General features: G+C 41.5%; 3 protein-coding genes across 3 annotated transcripts in view; 2 read left to right on the top strand and 1 right to left on the bottom strand.

Annotated features, from left to right (window-relative positions):
- The window catches only part of SLC16A12 (solute carrier family 16 member 12), a 185,119-nt gene that overhangs the window by 21,912 nt on the left and 142,048 nt on the right, over nucleotides 1-21,159 (bottom strand). The gene's annotated exons all lie outside the window — the stretch shown is intronic.
- Nucleotides 824-13,816, top strand: IFIT3 (interferon induced protein with tetratricopeptide repeats 3). Its single transcript, XM_019739018.3, has 2 exons — nucleotides 824-963; nucleotides 9,452-13,816. The coding sequence occupies exons 1-2, from the start codon at nucleotides 959-961 to the stop codon at nucleotides 10,908-10,910; spliced, it is 1,464 nt and encodes a 487-aa protein (XP_019594577.1). The 5' UTR covers nucleotides 824-958; the 3' UTR covers nucleotides 10,911-13,816.
- On the top strand, nucleotides 824-21,034 carry LOC141572924 (protein IFIT1 homolog B-like). Its single transcript, XM_074339411.2, has 2 exons — nucleotides 824-963; nucleotides 18,093-21,034. The coding sequence occupies exons 1-2, from the start codon at nucleotides 959-961 to the stop codon at nucleotides 19,531-19,533; spliced, it is 1,446 nt and encodes a 481-aa protein (XP_074195512.2). The 5' UTR covers nucleotides 824-958; the 3' UTR covers nucleotides 19,534-21,034.

The following is a 21,159-nucleotide window of genomic DNA, read 5'->3' as shown; positions in this document are numbered from 1 at the left end:
TAAGATTGTTTGCACTATTATGTACCTATCTAAATTCTTTTAGGTAGTTAAGAGAAAGGTAAAAGCTTGAGTTTTCTTGCTCTTAACTGCCCTCAGCTCAAAATAGTCCACATGCCAAAATGGCACATTTTGGGGAAGTTCATTCTGAAACCCTTCAGAAATTTTATTTTAAAAAAATCTCTTAGGATAATATTACTTCTTTAGAGCTCAAAGCATAAATACATAAATTTATTCAGCTAGCTAGCCAGCCATTAAACAATATTATATGACACTGTTTCCCATTTTACAGCTGGGGAAACTAAATGATTGATTGCCTTAGATCTCAAAGATTTAAATTGCTCCGGGATTATTCCAGGGATTGGTTTCCTGTGTTTAGTATGAGGCAAAAAGAAAATTCAGCCTCAGGGATTTGACTCATTGCTAATCCCAGAGCTAGTAAACTAAACATACAGAATTAAATCCAGGTCTCCAGGTGCAATTGTCTCCCACAGATAAATTTACTGGGTGAAGTTTCTTTTTAAAAAGATTTCTGGAACAATTTTTCACATCACGTGGAGGTGGTCCCAGAAACCCCTCTAGGTGAATCTCCTACAGACTTTATTAAAAATGCAGTTTTCTGGCACCTACCCTAGATATGTGGTCAGAAGAGTGTTGTATGTAGTTTGAATCATGATTTTAAACAACATACTTCAGTAAGTCATAACAGATCTCAATCTTCAGTTATGTTTTCTTCCTCTCGATTTAAAATCAGTTTCACTTTCCAGTTCCTCGTCTCTTTCATAAAAGGCAATTACTCAGAAACAGGAAGAAAACATCAGCTGATGCCTTCCCCACCACACCCATTTTCCCTCTATATAGCTCCTTCAGCATTTACTTGAGGCACACGAAGGAAGATTTCTGAAGAGCAAATCAGCTTGGACGCCAGCTTTTCAGACCAGCAGAGAAGCAGATTGCCATCATGAGGTCAGTGAGATAAAAATGCATAAACAACTTTGATCTTGAATGCAAATCGTAAATTGAGTTTCTTGGATGCAGACAAGTTCCTGAGTTTGTCCTGTTACAGAGTAAACGTGCCTTTATCAGTATGGACACTTTTTATTTCTGTGGCTTTTTCTGGTATACGCCCTCAGCTCCTTAAACTTGTAGAACTGTTCACTGGAACAGTTGGAGGAGCTGAGAGCCGGGAGCTGGGATGAGAGGGAAGCTTGGCAGAGGTAATTAGATCTATTCAGGCACAAAGTTTGCTCATTCAGCGTTAGACCTAAGGGAATGACTGTGGGTTTTTGTTGTTTTTCTCGGAAGGACTAAAAAGCTTTTTATGTCATTTCTAAAGGAAGCACTTGTTTTCAGCAGATATTATTAAGGATGGAATTGGTAGTGTGGTAGTGCAAATGCAATTTACATTGAAGGGAATTTTGCCCTGAAAGTTTGTTCATTTCAAGATGTGAAGTAGAAGAAACGATGCTGACAGATGCGCATTTTCCCATTTCTTATATGAAAACAAACTTAAAGGTTAAAGTTGATTTTTATTCCTGTGATGAGAGCTGGTGAGGAGCAGAAAATAATTTCTCTTCAAAATGTAACGACCTAATCTCTTTTCTAATACTGATCTAATTTCTAGTGATGGAAAGCAGAGCAATGTTTGCCAGGCAGATGGTGGAGGATGGGGTTGGAATTGACTAGGAAGATACAGGGGGATCTTTGCAGATGATACGAATAGTCTATAAGGAGATAGTGGTGGTGGCTTCAGGGGAATATACATTTGTCAAAACTCATTAAACTGTACGCTTAAAATGGGTGCATTTTATTATATGTAAAGCAAAATCTGAGTAAACTTGATTTTGAAAAAATGCATATAGACCTGCCATCACATAGAGCCTAAAGAGAGATAGAACTGAGAGAAAAAGAAGGCTTTCCCATCAAACACCTAGGAGGAGGGATTGAGGGGGTTGATAACCTGGGAAGGAAGGATCCTAGTAACCACTCAGGGAGTGAGGAAAGGAAGACCCAAGGGCTCCCAAATGCTCTGCCATATCAAAGTAGGGATGGGGTAGGGGATAGTAGGTTAAAAGGAATTTACTACCAAGTGCCTTAGATTACCCTTTTCTACCTAATGGGCTCCTGGTCATGCATGAGTAGGGCTGACCACAATATCTGGTCCTGCCAAGAGCCTTGGTAGCCACTCTGCCCAAGTGCTTGGCTGTGTCCAGAGCTACTGACCCAAGGAACTCTGAGGGGGGGGCTCTCTGGACTATGATAGACTGAAGCCCACATCGATGTGCCCTGTTCCCAAAGGCTGTAGAGACCACAGCAGGTTCAGTAGCTCCTCCCTAGCGGTGCTACAATCTGTCAAAGCAGGAAACCACCTGGGGTAATGCGTAACACCTGCCGGCAGGCTGATGGGTACCTCCTCTCTGCCCCATCCTCTGAGGAACTCTGTTGTTCCCTTCACGCACTCAAAATTCACTTAAAATTATAACACTGATATACCAGTAATTGTGGTGGTAAACAGTTTCTATGTGATCAGTAGTTGGTAGTGTACTCTGTTAAGCCCTTTACATTCATGATCTCATATCATTCTCCCAATAGCCCTCAGAAGGAAGAACTATTATTTTTTTATTTGCTTCATTTTCTATGTGAGTGAAATGGTGCTCAGAGGGCAAATTACTTGCCCAAGGGTTAACACAAAGAGTAGGTGTAGGAGCAGGATCATTAGTGAAGCCCCGAAATCCAGTGTTAAGCATTTTCTGGCTCTGTGCACAAAGAACAACAGGGTGAAATGTGTTAATGCTTTTAATTATGCTCACATTAGAGAGAAGTGGCCAGGACTGGAAGGACTAGGCCCTCAGGGTCCCTATTTGGAGAGTGAGGACCACTCTTTGATGGTGACCCACTCCTTAGGGCCATACCTTAGATGAAGGTAAAAGGGATCTCCCCACAGTATACTTTTCCATACTTTGGATGGAAAGTAGAAGACAATTCATTCTACGCCATATTGAAAGTAAGGAAGTGAAGCTAAATGATGTGATTCAAGAAATATCCCAGAGCTTGTGAAAGAGATACACTAAATCCAGGTATCCTATGGTTCTTTTCCTCTCTTCTAGATCGTCTGACTCACTGTTTGGCATGTGACATTAACTCCCACAAGTCAATAGGAAATTGCTTTTCTAAACACCTCTAGAACAGTGTTTCTCAAAATGTGGCACAGAGACTCCTGCCACAGAAATTCCAGGGTGCTTATAAAAATGCAGGTTCCTGAGCCCAAGCCCCTCCCCCGCCCCCCCCTCCCACCCCCCCCAGCTTGCATTAGAATCTCTGGGAGTAGAGCCTAGGATCTGGAAAGCATCTACAGTGCTTTTTTTTTTTTTTTTTTTTTTTTTTTTAACAAACTTTCAAACACATTCTAAGAATCTGTGTAGAACAATATTCCCAGCCGAAAGTAAGCTCAGCTCTCACACGTCCAATTTCAATTTCTCCTCAAGGGGAAAGTCGACAGCACTGACAGTGTCAGTTTCATTGTCCTTTTCTGATCCATAAAAGCACGTACCTAAGGGCTCTAGCACCCAGGGCAGGGTGGGAACCTTTCAGCTCTTGCTTGCAATCTACAAGCAGAATATAGCATCAGCCTGGACCCCAGCTATTCAGAATTACAAGGAAACAGCCATCATGAGGTAAACAGGCCCTGCTTCTCTGAAAGGAAGTGGAGCATTTCTCACAAATCTTGTTCTTGCACGCTTTGTCTGGCATTATGCTGATTCAGTGTTTGATTATCAGTTAAATATGCATTTCTCTAACTTGATCATAAATCGATCTTCCCAATACATGCATTTCTATTTCTGTGGCTCTTTCTGTTTCAAGTCAGGTAGCCTGAGGACCCTGAGGGAAGTGTTCCCAGCAGCACTGACAGCTGGGAAGGGGCGGGAGCTTGTTTGAGAGCCTACAGGGAAAACCTGCTCGGAACCTTTCAGGCAAAATTTGAGCAATGAGAGCTGGGGCCTGGAAGACAGTTAGTGGAGGTCCTGGTCCCTCTTTTGTTTCTTATAGACTATATCAGAGGTGTTCATGAGTTCTGTTTTGGTGGTGGTGGTTATTGTAAAAGCATGCTTTCTTCCCAGCAAATGTGCTAACAACAAATTCATCACTGCAAAACTCCAATTCGTAATGAGGTCATTTCTATTTTGCAATTTGCTTTTCAGAATTGAGAACTATATCTTTTTATTGACCTGCTAGACCTCCCCCCCCCCCCACCTTGTGAACAGGGAGAAAGTGTTGCAGACTCTCAAACTGTGTTACAGGTGCCCAGTATCACAACCAACCAGAGTGCCCTGTGTCGTGCTGGGTGTCATGTGGGGGTCTCAGCTCCCGCTCCCCACATAAGAACGCAGGATATGGTGAGGCCAAAAAGGAACACCCATGGAGCCATAGATAGGGGAGTCATACTACTATATTCTCGCTAGCGACTGAGTTGGAGACACAGGAAGCACGAGCCACACTATCTGCAATCGACACTCCGCTGCTTGCTAGCTCAGCCACCATCTTCTTGCTAGCCCCCATGTTATGCTAGCGTAGCCACAGCAGTTATATTAGTGGCCAATGGCTCACTGGTTACAGCTGATGGCCAACTAGCCACAGCTGCTGACCATCCAATCACAGTTGATGGCCATTTACTACCCGAGTGAGCACCTTTTAGGTAGGCCACCTTTCCATGAGAGCCTGGAAACTGCACTCCTGGCTCTGTCCCCACACCCTGTTACAATACAAATTTCTGGGCCCTGCATTCTGAAATCCTAATTGAGTAGATCAGAAATAGACCTGGGGGGGAGGGGGAATAAGTATTTAAAGAGGATCGCAGGCACTTCCTATGAATATTCAACGCTCCCTGCCTTGCATGTGTGTAAATGGGAGTAGAAGAAGCCCAAAATGGGTGGGGAGTCAGAGGGATGGGAAGGATGTTGACCTAAAGCGAGGCTTGTCTATTTAAGGGGTGTTTTAGTGATGAAAAACTAGTGATTGGAAATTACTTCCAAAAAGTAAGGTCTTCCTGCACCGTTGCTACTCACAGTGTGGTCTGAGTCCAACACCCCCTGAGAAGTTGTTTTAAAGGTAGCATCCCAGAATGTAGAAATGCAAGCTCCTTGGGTGATTTGGTCCATGTGCACATTAAAATGTAGGAAGTACTGCTCTGGAGAGTTCCTTGGCTCACTTTTTTATTTTTTAATTAGTTTCAGGTGTACAAAAACAACATAATGATTAGACATTCATTCCCCTCACAAAGTGATAACCCCTGCTATCTACTACCCCTCTGACATCATACATTGTTATTATAATATCATTGACTATATTCCCTATGCCGTACTTTACATCCCCTTACATGTGACTTTATATATAGGTATATATTTCATTATATTGACATTCAATATTATTGTACATTAGCTTCAGGTGTACAGCGCAGTGGTCAGACATCTACACAATCTATGAAGTGATCCCCCCAATCAGTCCAGTGCACATCTGACACCCTACGTAATCTATACAACATTATTGATTATAGTCCCCATACTGTATTTCACATCCCTGTGACTATTTTGTGACTACCAATTTGTACTTTCTAATCCCTTCATTTTCTCCCCCATCCCCCAATCCTCCCTCCCATCTAGCAACTGTCAGTTTTTTTTCCATCTCTGTGTCTATTTGTTTTGTTTGCTCTTTTATTCTGTTCTTTAGATTCCACATATAAGTGAGATCATCTTGTATTTGTCTTTCTCAGTCTGACTCATTTCACTTAGCATAATATTCTCTAGGTCCATCCACGTTGCCGCAAATGGTCAGACTTCATTCTTTTCTATGGCCAAGTAACAGTCCATTTTATAAATGTACCACAATTTCTTGATGCAATCTTCTATTGATTGGCATTTTCGTTGTTTCCATATCTTGGCTATTGTGAATAACGCTACAGCAAACATAGGAGTGATATATATATATTTTTAATTAGTGTTTTGGATTTCTTTGCATAAATACCCAGGAGTGGAATTGTTGGGTCATAAGGTAGTTCTAGTTTTAATTTTTTGAGGAACCTCCATACTGTTTCCATTATGGCTGCACTAATTTGCAATCCCACCAACAGTGTACGAGGGTTCCCTTTTCTCCACATCCTCGCCAGCACTTGTTGTTTGTGGATTCATTGATGACAGCCATCCTGACAGGAGTGAGGTGATATCTCATTGTGGTTTTCATTTGCATTTCTCTTATGATTAGTGACATTGAGCATCTTTTCATATGTCTATTGACCATTTGTATGTCCTCTTTGGAGAAATGTCTATTCAGGTCCTCTGCCCATTTTTTAATTGGATTGTTTGGTTTTTCTGTTTGTTTGTTTCATTTTATTTTTTTTAATTTAATACTTATTATTATTATTTTTATTGTATTGGGTAATATTGGGGAACAGTGTGTTTCTCCAGGACCAATCAGCTCCAAGTCGTTGTCATTCAATCTAGTTGTGGAGGGCGCAGCTCAGCTCCAAGTCCAGTCACTGTTTTCAATCTTTAGTTTCAGGAGGCATATCCCACCATCCCATGTGGGAATTGAACTGGCCACCTTGTTGTTAAGAACTTGCACCCTAACCAATTGACCCATCCAGCTGCCCCAGATTGTTTGCTTTTTGGTGTTGAGTTAGTTATATAAGTTGTTGGTTTTTTAAAATAAATTTTGGATGTTAACCCCTTATCAGATATATCATTGGCAAATTCTTCTCCCATTCAGTAGGATGTCTTTTTGTCTTGTTCATGGTTTCCTTTGCTGTGAAAAAAGTTTTTAGTTTGATGTAGTCCCATTTGTTTATTTTTTCTTTTGTTTCTCTTGCCCAAGGGGAAATATCAGTAAAAATATTACTAAGGGTAATGTCTGGGAGTTTACTTCCTATATTTTCTTCTAGGAGTTTTATGGTTTTGGGTCTTACGTGTAAGTCTCTAATCCATTTTGAGTTTGTTCTTGTATATGGCATAAAAAGGTGGTTCAGTTTCATTTTTTTGTCCGGTTATCACCAGCACCATTTATTAAATAGACTGTCTTTACCCCAATGAAAATTCTTGCTTTCTTTGTCATAGATTAAATGACCATATAGGCATGGATTTATTTCTGGGCTCTTTATTTTGTTCCATTGACCTGTGTGCCTGTTTTTATGCCAGGACCATACTCTTTTGATTACTATAGACTTGGAGTATAATTTGATATCAGGTAGTGTGATACCTCCAGCTTTGTTCTTATTTCTCAGAATTTCTGTGGCTAACTGGGGTCTTTTGTGGTTCCATATAAATTTTAGGATTATTTGTTCTGTGAAAAATGTTATTGGTATTTTGATAGAGATTGCTTTGAATCTATAGATTGCTTTGTGTAATATGGACATTTTTAACTGTATTAATTCTTCCTGTCCATGAGCATGGTATATGTTTCCACTTATTTGTATCTTTTTTAATTTCTCTATTCAATGTCTTATAATTTTCTGAGTACAGATCTTTTACTTCCTTGGTTAAATTTATTCCTAAGTATTCTTTTTTTGATGCAATTGTAAAACAGATTGTGTTCTTAATTTCTCTTTTTGATAGTTCATCATTGGTGTAAAAAAAATGCAACTGATTTCTGAGTATTAATTTTGTATCCTGCTACTTTAAATTCATTTATCAGTTCTAATAGTTTTTTTGGCGGAAACTTTGGTGTTGTGGCTCACTTTTTGAAGTGATGGGCTCCTTGAGTTGTGCCTGTTCTGACCAACTAACTAGTCATGAGGTCTGCCTGTCCCTTCATCTAGTCCTCTGGAATATAACCAGAGCATCTGTAGTACAAGCTGCCTCAGAGATTTCCCTGGAAACTCCTACTCTTACCATTTAAACAAGGCCTCTTTCTGAAATTTTCAAGATTCTATTCTAGTAGTGGCTTTGACTAGACCCTGGAAGGAGATGTGGCACGTAGTCGGCAGCACCAACAGGCTGTCTGTCACCATCCAGGTAGATGAGCAGGAAAAGGAGGAAAGACTATAAATGGGTCAATTCTGGATATTTCCTTTCTTAGTACCAGTGCTGCTTTTTATCTGCTCTGGTCAGCAAAACCTCCTGGCTACAGTTTGAGGCCATGAGAAATCTCTTCCTGGGCCATAGGGACTCCCACTTCCTCAATGCTTTCTACTAAATACACAATCTCCAGGTAGGAAGGGCATTCAACTCCCCATGTTTCATCTGAAATTAGACATTCTCTTTGTCAAGTTAAAGCAGCCATCATTCTACCTGCTTGCTTGTCCTCCCTTTAAATATCTGAATTTAATTGTCGTACAGTAATTTAGTAAACTTTGTACGTATACATATAAAGAGTATTTAGAGCAACTTTCAAACACATAATATAAATTAGTAAGTGAGGAAACCTTGGCAAATGGCATATTGACTTTTAGAAAGGCAATAGTATTTTTTCCAGAAACTTCATCTATACAGTACAGGGTTATCAACTATAGACACCAGTTATACATTAAAACTTCAGATTTTCTTCATCTCATAGCTGAAAGTTTGTATCTTTTTACCAACCTTTCCCTGTTTCCCCCACTCTTTATCCCTGGTACATATTTATGTACTGTGTTTCCCTGAAAATAAGACCTAGCCAGACCAGCAGCTCTAATGCATCTTTTAGAGCAAAAATTAATATAAGACTCAGTCTTATTTTAATATAACAGAAGAACCGGTCTTACATAAGACCTGGTATAATATAATATAATATAATATAATATAATATAATATAATATAATATAATATAATATAATACAATACAATACTGGGTATAATATAATATCATACCAGGTCTTATATTAATTTTTGCTCCAAAAATGATCCAGTTAGGTCTTATTTCCAGGGAAATACAGTATTTAGAATGAGCTAGAGAAAATGGGAGTTATCATGAGAAATTGGGTGACATGATATTATGGAGGTTGAGACATGCCATGACCCACTGTCTGCAAGATGCAGACACAGGAAAGCCAATGGTGTAGTTCCAGTCTGAATTCAAAAGCCTCTGAACTAATGGAGGGCTAGAGGTATTGAGCTCCAGTCCAAGTCTCAAGGCTGAAGAACCAGGAGTGCCAATGGTATAAGTCCCAGTCTGGGGGAAAGAGACGACCAATGTCCCAGCTCAGCAGCCAGGCAGAGAGAGCAAACTCACCCTTCATCTGCCTTTTTGTTTTACTCAGGCTCTCAACACATGGGATGTTGGGGAGGGTAACATGCTTCACTCAGTCTACTGATTCAAATGCTATTCTCTTTCAGTAACACCCTTATAGACATGCCCAGAACCAATGTTTTAGAAATCTGGGCATCCTATGGCCTAGTCAACGTGACACACACAATTAACATGCAATTGTATCACAGGGTGCAATGCTTGGCAGCTGTACTCACAAAGACCATGTTTATTTACTCCACAGTGAGGTCAATAAGAACTCTCTGGAGAAAATCCTTCCACAGTTGAAATGCCATTTCACATGGAACTTATTTAAGGAAGAAAGTGTCTCACATGATCTAGAAGCTAGAGTGTGTAACCAGATTGAATTTTTAAACGCTGAGTTCAAAGCTACCATGTACAACTTGTTGGCCTACATAAAACACCACAGAGGCCAAAACGAGGCAGCCCTGGAATGCTTACGGCAAGCTGAAGAGTTAATCCAGCGAGAGCACGCTGACCAAGCAGAAATCCGAAGTGTGGTCACCTGGGGAAACTACGCCTGGATCTACTATGACATGGGGAGACTTTCAGAAGCTCAGGTTTATGTAGACAAGGTGAAACACGTGTGCAAGAAGTTTTCAAATCCTTATAGTATTGAGTGTCCTGAACTTGACTCGGAAGAAGGGTGGACACTGCTGCAGTGTGGAGCAAAACGAAAAGAAAGGGCGAGGATGTGTTTTGAGAAGGCTCTGGAAAAGAAACCCAACAACCCAGAATTCTCCTCTGGACTGGCAATCGCAATGTACGGTCTGGATGATAAACTACAGAAGCAGTACTGTGTCAGTATTCTGAAGGATGCCATTGAGCTCAATCCTGACAATCAGTACATCAAAGTTCTCTTGGCCCTGAAATTGCAAAAGATAAATAAAGAAACCGAAGGGGAGCCGTTGGTGGTAGAGGCCCTGGAGAAAGCTCCTCGCCAAACAGATGTCCTTCACAATGCAGCCAAATTTTACCAAATAAAAGGTGATACAGACAAAGCTATTGAACTGTTTCAAAAGGCGTTGGAATCCATGCCAAACAGTGGCTACATCTGTCACCAGATTGCACGCTGCTATAGGGAAAAAGCCAACCAAATTCAGGACTCAGGGTACTCTGAAGTTAGTAGGAATAGAGAGAAGTTTGAAGAACTAAGCAAATATGCTATGGACTACTCAAGTAAAGCTATGAAGAAGGGACTAAGTGCTTTGTATGCATATTCTGATCTCACTGAGCCGGAAAAAGAATGTCACCAAACAGCTTTCAATAGGGAGCTCCCCAATACTGAAAGGAAACAACTCCATCAGGGCTGTTACAACTTACAGGAGTATCATGGGACGTCTGAAGACACTCCTGTCCAACAACATTTAAAAGGTTTGTCCCTAAGCACCGAATCAACTGAGAAGGAAAAGATGAAATACCAACCACAGAATGCCGCTGAAAATCAGCTTCCACAAAATACACCAAATTCTTGGTACCTCCAAGGCTTAACTCACAAGCTGAACGGAAATCTGTTGCAAGCAGCCGAATGTTTTGAGAAGGAACTAGGCTGCCTGCTAAGGAACAGCCCGTCAGGCATAAGCAGGTTTTTCCTGCCAACATCAGAGCTTGAAGAAGAGAGCAGTGAGAGAGTAGGCCAGGGCGCAGAGAGCTCTACTCTCGGAGAGCCTCTCGGCTCCTGAGCTGTAACAGAGAGGAGAAAAAGGAACAGAGAACAGGGAGCCTGGAATAGTGGTCGTGAGGGGGAGAAAGGTGGGAAGGCAGCAGTTCCCAATCTGAGCTTGCTGAGCAAGGTAGTCTTGCTTATTGCTTTAAGGTACATTGTTAGAGAGCTGTTTGCTCACATCTGTCTCCCGTCCATACCAGCCATACACAGTTCTCTAGTCTGCAGATCTCATGACAAAAGACTACTAGAAATGGCGCTTCAGACCTGCAGGCTGTGATTAGTTCTCAGTTTGCACTGAGTTCACCAAAAATCCCCCATTTTTGCTCTTCTTTCCAAGGGTCGTTACTGGTGACTGCCTACCCACAGAATCTCACATCCTTCATTCCATTACTATTTAACCTTCTGGGCCTCCTAGAAGTCTAGCTTTTGACGAGCCCTGCAATATTCCTTATGTGTTGCTCTTGACTTCAGCCATGTATATATGTGTGTGTTCTTGACAGTGATGCTACAAATATATTCTACAATACGTTCTAAAATGTATTCTAAAGTATGCATTCTACAATAAATTAAAATTTTCCCACTCAAGAATGAAGTAACTGTGTGGCTTGCATGTGTGACTAAGAATATTAATTCCCAAAGTTTCTCTTGCTAAGGACGGTGGGTAATTGCTACAGCCATGCCATGCTATTCTCAACATAGTCATTTTAGCTCCTTCTTGAATTAACACTCTCATTCTGTAGCCAGCCCATCCTAGGACTGTGGGAACTCTGACTCTCATTCCAGCTCGAGCCTCAGCTGAGTCCAGTGCCCAGGTAGCAGCCTCTGCTGTAGACCAGGGTTGCTGTGCACCCAGGAAGACCTTGACAATTGCCTCCCTGCCAAATACCATTTCACTACCCCAACCCCCACCCCGCCACATGCACAGTCACTCATGGTTATGGAGAAATGCTGACTCCAATTTGAGATAATCAACAGAAGAGTTTTGATGTCCCTGCTCCTTTCTCTTTCCTAAATTGTGTGGAAACATACCCGCAACTGGGATCTACCAGAAAGTGGACATTTAACCCAGGTTTGCCTGAGAATGATGCTGTGTCCTTAGCCAGTATTCCCATGGTTTGGGAATCGAAGGGCAGCCATTTGTGGGAAGAGACTCTCATAAAGCAGAATCCTCACAGAAAATTGGATAGGTTGAAGAGAGATCCACTCAGCCAGTCTTGGCCTGTCCTTCTCCTTTGCTTCACCAGATGGAGTTATCATTTCCTAATTGCTGCTGCATTGTTGTTTTTTTCAACGTGAATGCTAAGATGTTGGCACAATCCGTGGGTCTGGTGATTTTCACAAGTAGGACTCACAGGCCTCAACATAGAGTCATACTCATACTAACATTGCCCCCCCCCCCACACCCCAAGCAAGTGCACGTCCTAGATAAAACGCCTCTAGGGTCACAAGCACATATAAGTTCCTGATATGACTTCGGCTACAGCCCTTGTGATCAACAGTTTCCCCGCCTCCCACAGCCTTCCCCTTGTGTATCCCTTAGCTAGGACTCTTGTGGAGCTTACCAAAACTCCATTCTTTTTGGTTTGAAGTGACTCATGCAGCCTTATCCTGGGAACACTAACGCATTTTACCCATGGATCATAAGTAAGACCTGTGCCCCAGGTCCTGCCTCCCTCTCTCTGCCTGCAACCTGCCTGGCCCTTCCTAGCGTATGTGGCTCCAGGACCTATGAGTAGTGAACCTGTCTATTCCAGCTTCCCTTCTGGTCTTTTGACAAACTGCCAAGAATCACCCTTTCCCCTATTGCTTAGCTAAGGCTTGTCTTGCCTTCCTTGTTTACCTATGACAGGGCCAAACACAAATCCTCCAAATTCCCGTTCCAGGTCTCATAAATGGTTAGGTGAACGATTTTTCTCCACTGACCAATCAGAATAAAAAGCCTGTAAATTTAACTTAACTAAATTTCTCTCCTACCCCACAGGACCCTGAAATCTGGCTCACCCCTCAGATTCAACAAGCACTGGAATGCCAAACAGTCCCTCTCAAAATCTGGCTGAGGACAAGGAAACATTATTTCCTACTTAGCTTTTGGATCTCCCCACCTGCTCCTGCCCTCCCTCACACCCAGTTCTCTCTAGCCTGGTTTACTCCTCCATAGAAAAGAAAAGCTCTTTTCTGACTAATCTTTGAGACATTTGCAGATCTGATGATCAGAGCCATCTCCCTATCCCCATAGTCACCTTCCCCCTAGTATGGTAGTCACCCAACCTTATTGCAAGTCTTTTTTTTTTTTTTTTTTCACTTAATAAACTTTATTTTTAAAGCACTTTTAGGCATATAGAAAAAAATGCGCAGAAAAGTACAGAGTTCTAAAATATCACCCCAATCCACCTGCTCCCTCCTTATACAGTTTTGCCTATAATTAACATCTTGCATTCTGTGGTGTAGTAGTTCCTATCGATGAACCAAAATTGATACATTGTTACTAACTGAAATCTATCATTTACATTAGGGTTCACTTTTTGCATTGTACGTGACATTATGTATCTACCACTAGACTCTCAGAAGAGTTTCACTGCTTGAAAAATGTCCTGTGCTCCACCTACTCTTCCATTCCCCATTCTCTCTATTCCCCTGGCAACCAATGATCTTTTTTTTTATTTCTATACTTTGGCTTTGGCTAGAATGCCATTTAGTTAAAATTACATAGTATATAGCCTTTGTAGATGCTTCTTTCACTGAGCAATGTGCATTTAAGATTCCTACATGTCTTTCGGTGGCTTGATAGCTGATTTCTTTTGACTGCTGAGTCATATTCCATTGCCTGGACGCACCACTGTTTGTTTATCCCCTCACCTGTTGAAGGACATCTTGACTGCTTTCAATTTTGGCAATTATAAATAAAGCTTCTCTAAACATTTATATACATGTTTTGTGCAAACATAAGTTTTCAGTTCATTTGGGTAAATACATGGGAGCACGATTGCTGGATTGTATGGTAAGGGTATGTTTGTTTAGTTTTGTAAGAAACTACCACAGTCTTCAAAAGCGGCTGTACCATTTTGCATTCCCACCTGCGATGAATGTGAGTCCCTATTGCTCCACATCCTCACCAACATTTGGTGTTGTCAGTATTTTGGATTTTAACCATTTTAATAGTATGCAGTGGTATCTCATTGTTGTTTTAATTTGCAACGTCCTAATGACATATAACGTTGAGCATCTTTTCGTATGCTTATTTGCCATTTGTATATCTTTTATGGTGAGGTGTCTATTCACCAAAATATGTGTGCATTTTTTAATTGTGTTTTTTTTTTCTTGTTGAATTTAAAGAATTCTTTGTGTATTCTGGATATAAGTCCTTTATTAGATATGTGTTTTGCACATATTTTCTCCCAGCCTGTGGCTTGTCTTTTTATTCTCTTAACAGTGTCTTTCACAAAGCAGAAGTTTTTAATTTCAATAAAGTGCAATTCATCAAAAATGAAGTCCAACTTATCACCATCTTTCATGGATGGTGCTTTTGGTATTGTATCTAAAAACTTATATCTAAACCTAAGGTCACTTCAATTCTGTCCTATGTTATCTCCTAGAAATTTTATAGTTTTGCATTTACATTTGGATCTATGATCCATTTTGAATTAATTTTTGTGCATGATGTAAGGGCTGTGTCTAGATTCTTGTTTTGTTTTGTTTTTGCATGTGGATGTTCAGTTGTTCTAGAACCATTTGTATAAAGGACTATCCATTGAACTACCTATGCCCGTTTGTCAAAGATCAGTTGGCTGTATTTGTGTCGATCTTTTTCTCGACTCTGCATTCTGTTCTCTTGATCTATTTCTTTCTTCTTCTTTTGCCAGTACCATACTGTCTTAATTATTCTAGTTCCATAGTAAATCTTAAAGTTGGGTAGAGTCAGTCTTCTGAATTTGTTCTTCTTTAATATTGTGTTGGCTATTCCAGGCCTTTTGCTTTTCTATAAAAACTTTAGAATCAGTTTGTTGATAGCCGCAGAATAATTCATTGAGATTTTTTTTTTTTTGAGGTTTAAAAGTTTTATTTCTATAAATCATAGCTGATGAATATCAAAGCCTTCACACATCAAGACCATGTTCCAACTCAAACCTGAAGCATCACTCTGCAAGAAGAGCTACTCCCAGAAAAGGGAGTGGTGCAACAGGCAGATACCCACAAAGTTCAAACTCTTGGGTGGAGAGGGGTCAGGGCCAGAGGGCCTCAGCCTGAGCAGCCCCGGCAGCCAGCTGCAGTGCGTGCACTCAAAGATCTGGTCCACTTCTAACTTGCTTTTGGGGACTTGACAAATGATTTGTCCCAAAATTGGTGTCCCGTGTCTGAATGCACCACAGGCAAGTTCTCGTACCCCTGTTTTTTCCATTTCGCTAGAAGATTTCCATCTGATACAGGACTAGAAGGGGATAGCTGACTGGAAGTCACCCCCCCTTTTAAGATCTCTTGTCCCCCTGCACAGGCCAGTCCCTCCTGGGAAAGGCTGGATGCCTGCTGCCAGGCTCCATGCAGGGGCATGTCCGTGGCTCCTTGACTTGGGCCCTACGGTGGGAATATCTAGATCACCCTAACTGAAGCTCGCAGCAGAGTACCCCACTTCAGCAGCTGCACAGTCAGTCATGACACAAGGCACTTCTCGATACTCCAAACTGATAATGGCTCTCTAGAGTATTCCTTTAGGCATAAGCCACTGGCCCTGGTCCAAGCAGCTTCCATCACAGACATCCCTGAAATCACATCTCTGGGGCCATTGTTGATGGTTACACATTAGACAAGAATTTGACATGTTCCACAAAAATCTACGTCTCTGTCCCCCATGGATCTTTCCACAACACTGAAGTCATCAGAAGGTCCACGTATCCTCTATCTCCTAGGCCAATGTGGCCTAGGAGAATCTGCATATCAAAACTGCTTCTCGCAAACCTCCTCTCCACTGCCCAAACTGAGCATGTACTGGTAGTCAAAGCAGAGACAGCCCTCCCTAAGTTTCATTTTCACCAAGATAGGGCCCTAGCAATTTTATTGGACCTTTGGGGTGTGCAAAATGCTTATCTGTGAAACCCTAGAACTCTGGGGACCAAATCTGAGAGCTGAAATTCAGTATAATTTTCACCCATCAATGCATGGCACCCTGGCCCTGTTAGATCACCCAGAAGGAGGAGGGCCTCTTTCTACTTCTCACAAATTCTCTGGCTGGGCAGAGGTGCAGAGATTAGGGTACATGTGTAAGTCATGGCGATGTAATGTACAGCATCGGGAACAGAGTCGATAACATTGTAATAACTATATATAGTGACAGATGGTTACTAGAGTTGTGGCGAGCACTCTGTAAGGACTGTCTATAAATGTTGAATCACTATGTGGCACACCTGAAACTAATATAATATTGTATGTTGATTATAATTTAAAATCAATTAATAAAATAAGAAAACCTGGAAGGGCTCATCCCCCAGTATTCTAGCAGTTTCCTCAAGCCATGTCACTCTATGTGAATGATCTTTCCGGGGCAATGTTTGTTCTCATCATACCGTGAACTGCAGTCGGCAGAAGGGGAGCATGTGAGTACACAGCTCTTCCTGATTCTGTTTCCTTTTGGGGTGACCACTGTTTCGGTGAGTATTCAATGAACAATATTGATTTTACTCACTCCTGGTCTCACTCACACACACACACACACACACACACACACACACAAAAAAAAAAAAAAAAAAAAAAAAAAAACAACAAGCTTCATTGGGTAATATTTCTTGGCCACAGTTAGGTGGCGAGAAAGGTCACTGAATCTCCTTAATTGAGTGGTTGGCCACCCAGCCATGCCTTGTAGAAAGGACAGACTGGGATCAGGACGTCACCTCCGAGGCCTGGGGAAGATGACGTACGAATGTGGGGAGATTTTGAGGTGAAGACTTGGGGGGAAATGGGAGACCTATCATGAGCTGCCAGTTGTATTTGCAGAGGCAGCAGTAAGCCTGAGAATCTCTACTCACCTGGATTTGGGAAGTTTCTCTCTCTGTCTCTATTTTAAAAGGGAATGTTTTGTAGTCTGTTTATGTGATTAGATTATGGTTAGATACTGTCAGTTACGATGGTAAGATTTGTATAAAAGTTGAATCCATTGGGATAAAAAAACAATTCATAAAACATCCTCTCTGGGATCCGCTCTTGGGCCTAATGAATAGGAGAGATGTCAAGTATGGAATGTAAGATAATTGAAGACTCAGAGGCAAATATACCCACATAGAATGTGAAGATGACTTTTTCAAGTATTAAGACTTTTTTTTTTCTCTCATGATCTAGGAGGGGGAATAGGACTTTAGTTCTATTTCACAAGAGGATGAAATACGGGAAGGACCTTCTGGTCACACTGACCCAATAGCATTCTCTCTTCTCCGTGGGTAGTTAAGAGATTACTGTAGTTGTTGAGATTTTGAGTACTTGTCATCCACTAGGCTGCAGGGTTACCTGACAAATCAATTACAAAAATGGCTCTTGTTACTTCCTTGCATAAGCACATCTGACCTCATGCAGTGTTCACTCATCCCCCTACTTCTGTTCCTGTGCAGTAAGCCTGGCATTGTGAGGTAGTCCCACCCATTTGTCAATCACTCTAGAATGGGTTGAGTAAGTTCATACAGGCATGGAAGGCAGCATGGTACCACTTTCTCCATTCCAGCTTGAACCCCATGAACCACATCATTTGGAAGCATATTTGGCACTCACATTTTGCTCAGAACCCTTCATGGAAAGTGAGAAAACCAAACTGTGTTTATGAGTTCAGAATATGGAAAAGATTAGTAAGGAATCTACCTTTCTATGAACCCTCTCTCCACATTTCTTCAGACAGCATTAGTGGTGCACTATAGTGTTGAAAAGGAGCAAGGGAGAAGGGTTTTTCAGTGTTGAGGGTGGTGCTGAAATTATTTCACATTAAAAGAATGAATTTCTTTCTGGTTGCCTTCACATAACCTTCATGTTAAAACCATGTCTTTCCTCAAGGTTTTTGTGTCAACCTGCTTTCTGTCTAATGACCCAATCATAGACTCCTGGGAGGGAACAGGTTATGAAGGCAGGGACATTAGGGGTTAATATTTGACTATTCAAAGTGCTGGCTTCGTTTCCACTGGACTGAATGCTCATGAAAAATACAATTAATTGTTGTCTATTTTTACAGTGATGAATCAAATGGGAATCTCATTAAAGATAGACTTGTTCAACTGAGATGTCACTTTACATGGAACTTGCTAATTAAAGACGTTGAAGTGTCTGATGTAGAAAACAGGGTCTTCGATGAGATTGAGTTCCTAGACACCAAATACAATGTGGGAATATACAACCTTCTGGCCTATGTGAAACACCTGAAAGGCCAGAATAAGGAAGCCCTGGAGAGCTTGAAAAAAGCTGAAGACTTAATCCAGCAAGAACATGCCAATCAATCAGACCTGAGAAGTCTGGTTACCTGGGGCAACTATGCCTGGCTGTATTACCACATGGGCCGACTGGCAGAAGCCAGGACGTACCTGGACAAGGTAGAGAACACTTGTAAGAAGTTTGGCAGTACTAACTGCTATAGAATGGAGTGTCCTGAGATGGACTGTGAGGAAGGATGGGCCCTGCTGAAATGTGGAGGGAAGAATCATGAACAGGCCAAGGCCTGCTTTGAAAAGGCTCTGGAAGTGGACCCTGAAAACCCTGAATTCAGCACTGGGTGTGCAATCGCCACCTATCGTCTGGATAGTTTTAACAAAACAACAGAGGACAGTGAAGATTCTTGTCTGCAAGTCCTAAAAAAGGCCATCAGGCTAAATCCGGAAAATGCATATATTAAGGTGCTCCTTGCTCTGAAGCTTCAGGATGTGGGACAAGAAGCTGAGGGAGAAAAGTACATTGAAGAAGCACTAACCAGCGAGTCCTCGCAGACCTACGTCTTTCGCTATGCAGCCAAGTTTTACCGAAAAAGAGGCTCTGTGGACAAAGCTCTTCCGCTCCTAAAAAAGGCTTTACAGGCAACACCTAACTCTGTTTTCGTGCATCACCAGATAGCAATTTGTTACAAGACACAAATGATTCAAATAAAGAGAGCTACAAACTGGCATCCTAGAGGACGGGATAGAGAAGAAGTCGACCGATTGCGTCAGCTGGCTATATCTGAACTTGAAAAGACTTTGCAGCTAAAGCCCACAAATGAGATGGCTTATGTTGAACTGGCTGACATGTATGCAGAAATTGGCCAGCACAGAGTGGCTGAGGACCTTTTTCAGAAAGCATTGTGCCTGGAGGTCTGTAATCCTCACCTACAACAAGAGATTTATTACCGCTATGGCCAATTTCAAGAATTTCAGAAGTTATCTGAAGCCAATGCAATTATCTATTATTTAAAAGCAGTAATGTTGACAGAAGAGCCATCATCTCCAAGGGATAAAAGTATGAGATCGTTGGGGAGACTGGCTGTAAAGAAACTTCGGAGAAATGCCTCAGACATAGAAAGCTTGAGCATCCTTGGGTTCGTCCACAAATTGAAAGGAGAAATTGATGAAGCCCTGGAGTGTTATGAGCGGGCCCTACGGCTGTCGGCTGACGTGAGAACTCTGTGGGATATGATTGGTAGGCGCTGAACTATGGAACACGCTCACATGTCATTAGATTTTAGGTTAGCATGTACTAATCATCTTTTCTGCTTGCTGCTTTCAGAAACAAATAGTGTAATTTTTCAACAATTACTCAAACCTGACAATATATTAGTTGTATTCAGAAAATAGTGAAACAATATATATGTCTTTGTGTGTGAAAGAAAAGTAACATTTCTCTATGAATGCTCTACAGTAGAAACAAATGTTTGTTAAATAGATTTTTAGCTTATAAAACACTGCACTTACATAAAATAAAATGTTTAATTCATTAATTTGATGAATCAATAGTTTTCAGTACTAGATACTAAGAACACTATGGTGATGTAAGGAAAATTATTTTCCTCTGCCTATTTTAGGTTTATCCACTTGGGACCCATAAATTAGACTAAGAAAGGACAGATTAACAGAAGAAAAATAAACAAAATTTCATAAACATGTGCATCTCACATACACATGGGAGTCCCCAGTGATGAGTACTCAAAGGTGGGGGATAGAACTTGGGCTTACATAGCATGTTAACAAAAGAACAATACAGTTTTAGAAAAGTGATAAGACAAAGGAAGAAAATGTTGAGTTTCTAAGGTGGCAAATTATAAGAAAGTAAACACTGTGGGTGCCAAAAAATGTATACACATTTTAAGCGATGTCATCTATAGGTTCGCTGTAATCGGAAACGCCTGGATGCTGATGGTAAGCACTTTGAGTACCTCCAGAAAAACGTGACTTGTACTCATCTTTTGTTATTGGTATATATTGAGTATTACAGTTTTTATACAGTTTTTTCCTTTCTTGAAATGTGAAAAAGGGCCCCCCCCCCTTCCCCGTGGCTTATGTGTTTGGAACAGGGAGCTCCTGACGCCTAGGTCTCTGGTTCTATTCCCACATGGGCCAGTGAGCTGCGCCCTCTACAGCTAAGATTGTGAACAACAGCTCTCCTTGAAGCTGGGCTGCTGTGAGCAACCAGAGGTCGGCGTGGGCTGCTGTGTGCTGCGGTGGGCTATTGTGCGCTTCCGTGAGTGACCAGTGGACAGCGTGAGTGGCCGGCAGCTGGCGAGAGCTGCCGTGAGCTGCTGTGAGCTGCTGTTGTAAGAGACCGTTAGCAAGAGAACTGCAACCTTAAGGTCAGGGTTAACAGCCCTTAGCTTAAAACAACCTAATTGTAAATTCCAGGATGTGGGCAGTTGCAGCACAGAGACCAGACGTCTTGCAGCTTATTTTATACTCTTTGAAGCTATGTAAGTCCTGTAGCTTATCTTATACTCTTTAAAGCTATGTAAATCCTGTAGTTTATCTTATACTCCTTAAAGCTATGTAAGTCCTGTAGTTTATCTTGTACTCCCTAAGACTATGGAAAATTACTGAGTGCCTTAAAAACGCTATAAAAACCCTTAGCTTTAAGGGTTTGGGGTCCTTGTTAAAACCCGCTGCGTCGGGCAGAGACTGGGACCCCAGCTGGTTGGAAATAAACCTCGCTGTGTGACTTGCATTATCGTGTGTGTCCTCTGTCTGTCTGAGGGGTGGACGATTCCAGGCCTTAACACTGTGAGTTGCCGTGAGCTGCCGTGAGCTGCTGTGAGCGGCTGACCAACGACTGGTGACCTACTGCCTCAG

The sequence above is a fragment of the Rhinolophus sinicus genome, chromosome 15, assembly GCF_057876585.1.
Source record: "Rhinolophus sinicus isolate RSI-liver-muscle chromosome 15, RSI-T2T, whole genome shotgun sequence".
NCBI lineage: Eukaryota > Metazoa > Chordata > Mammalia > Chiroptera > Rhinolophidae > Rhinolophus > Rhinolophus sinicus.
Note: the sequence above shows the minus strand (reverse complement) of the source record. Positions and strands in the feature narration are given on the sequence as shown.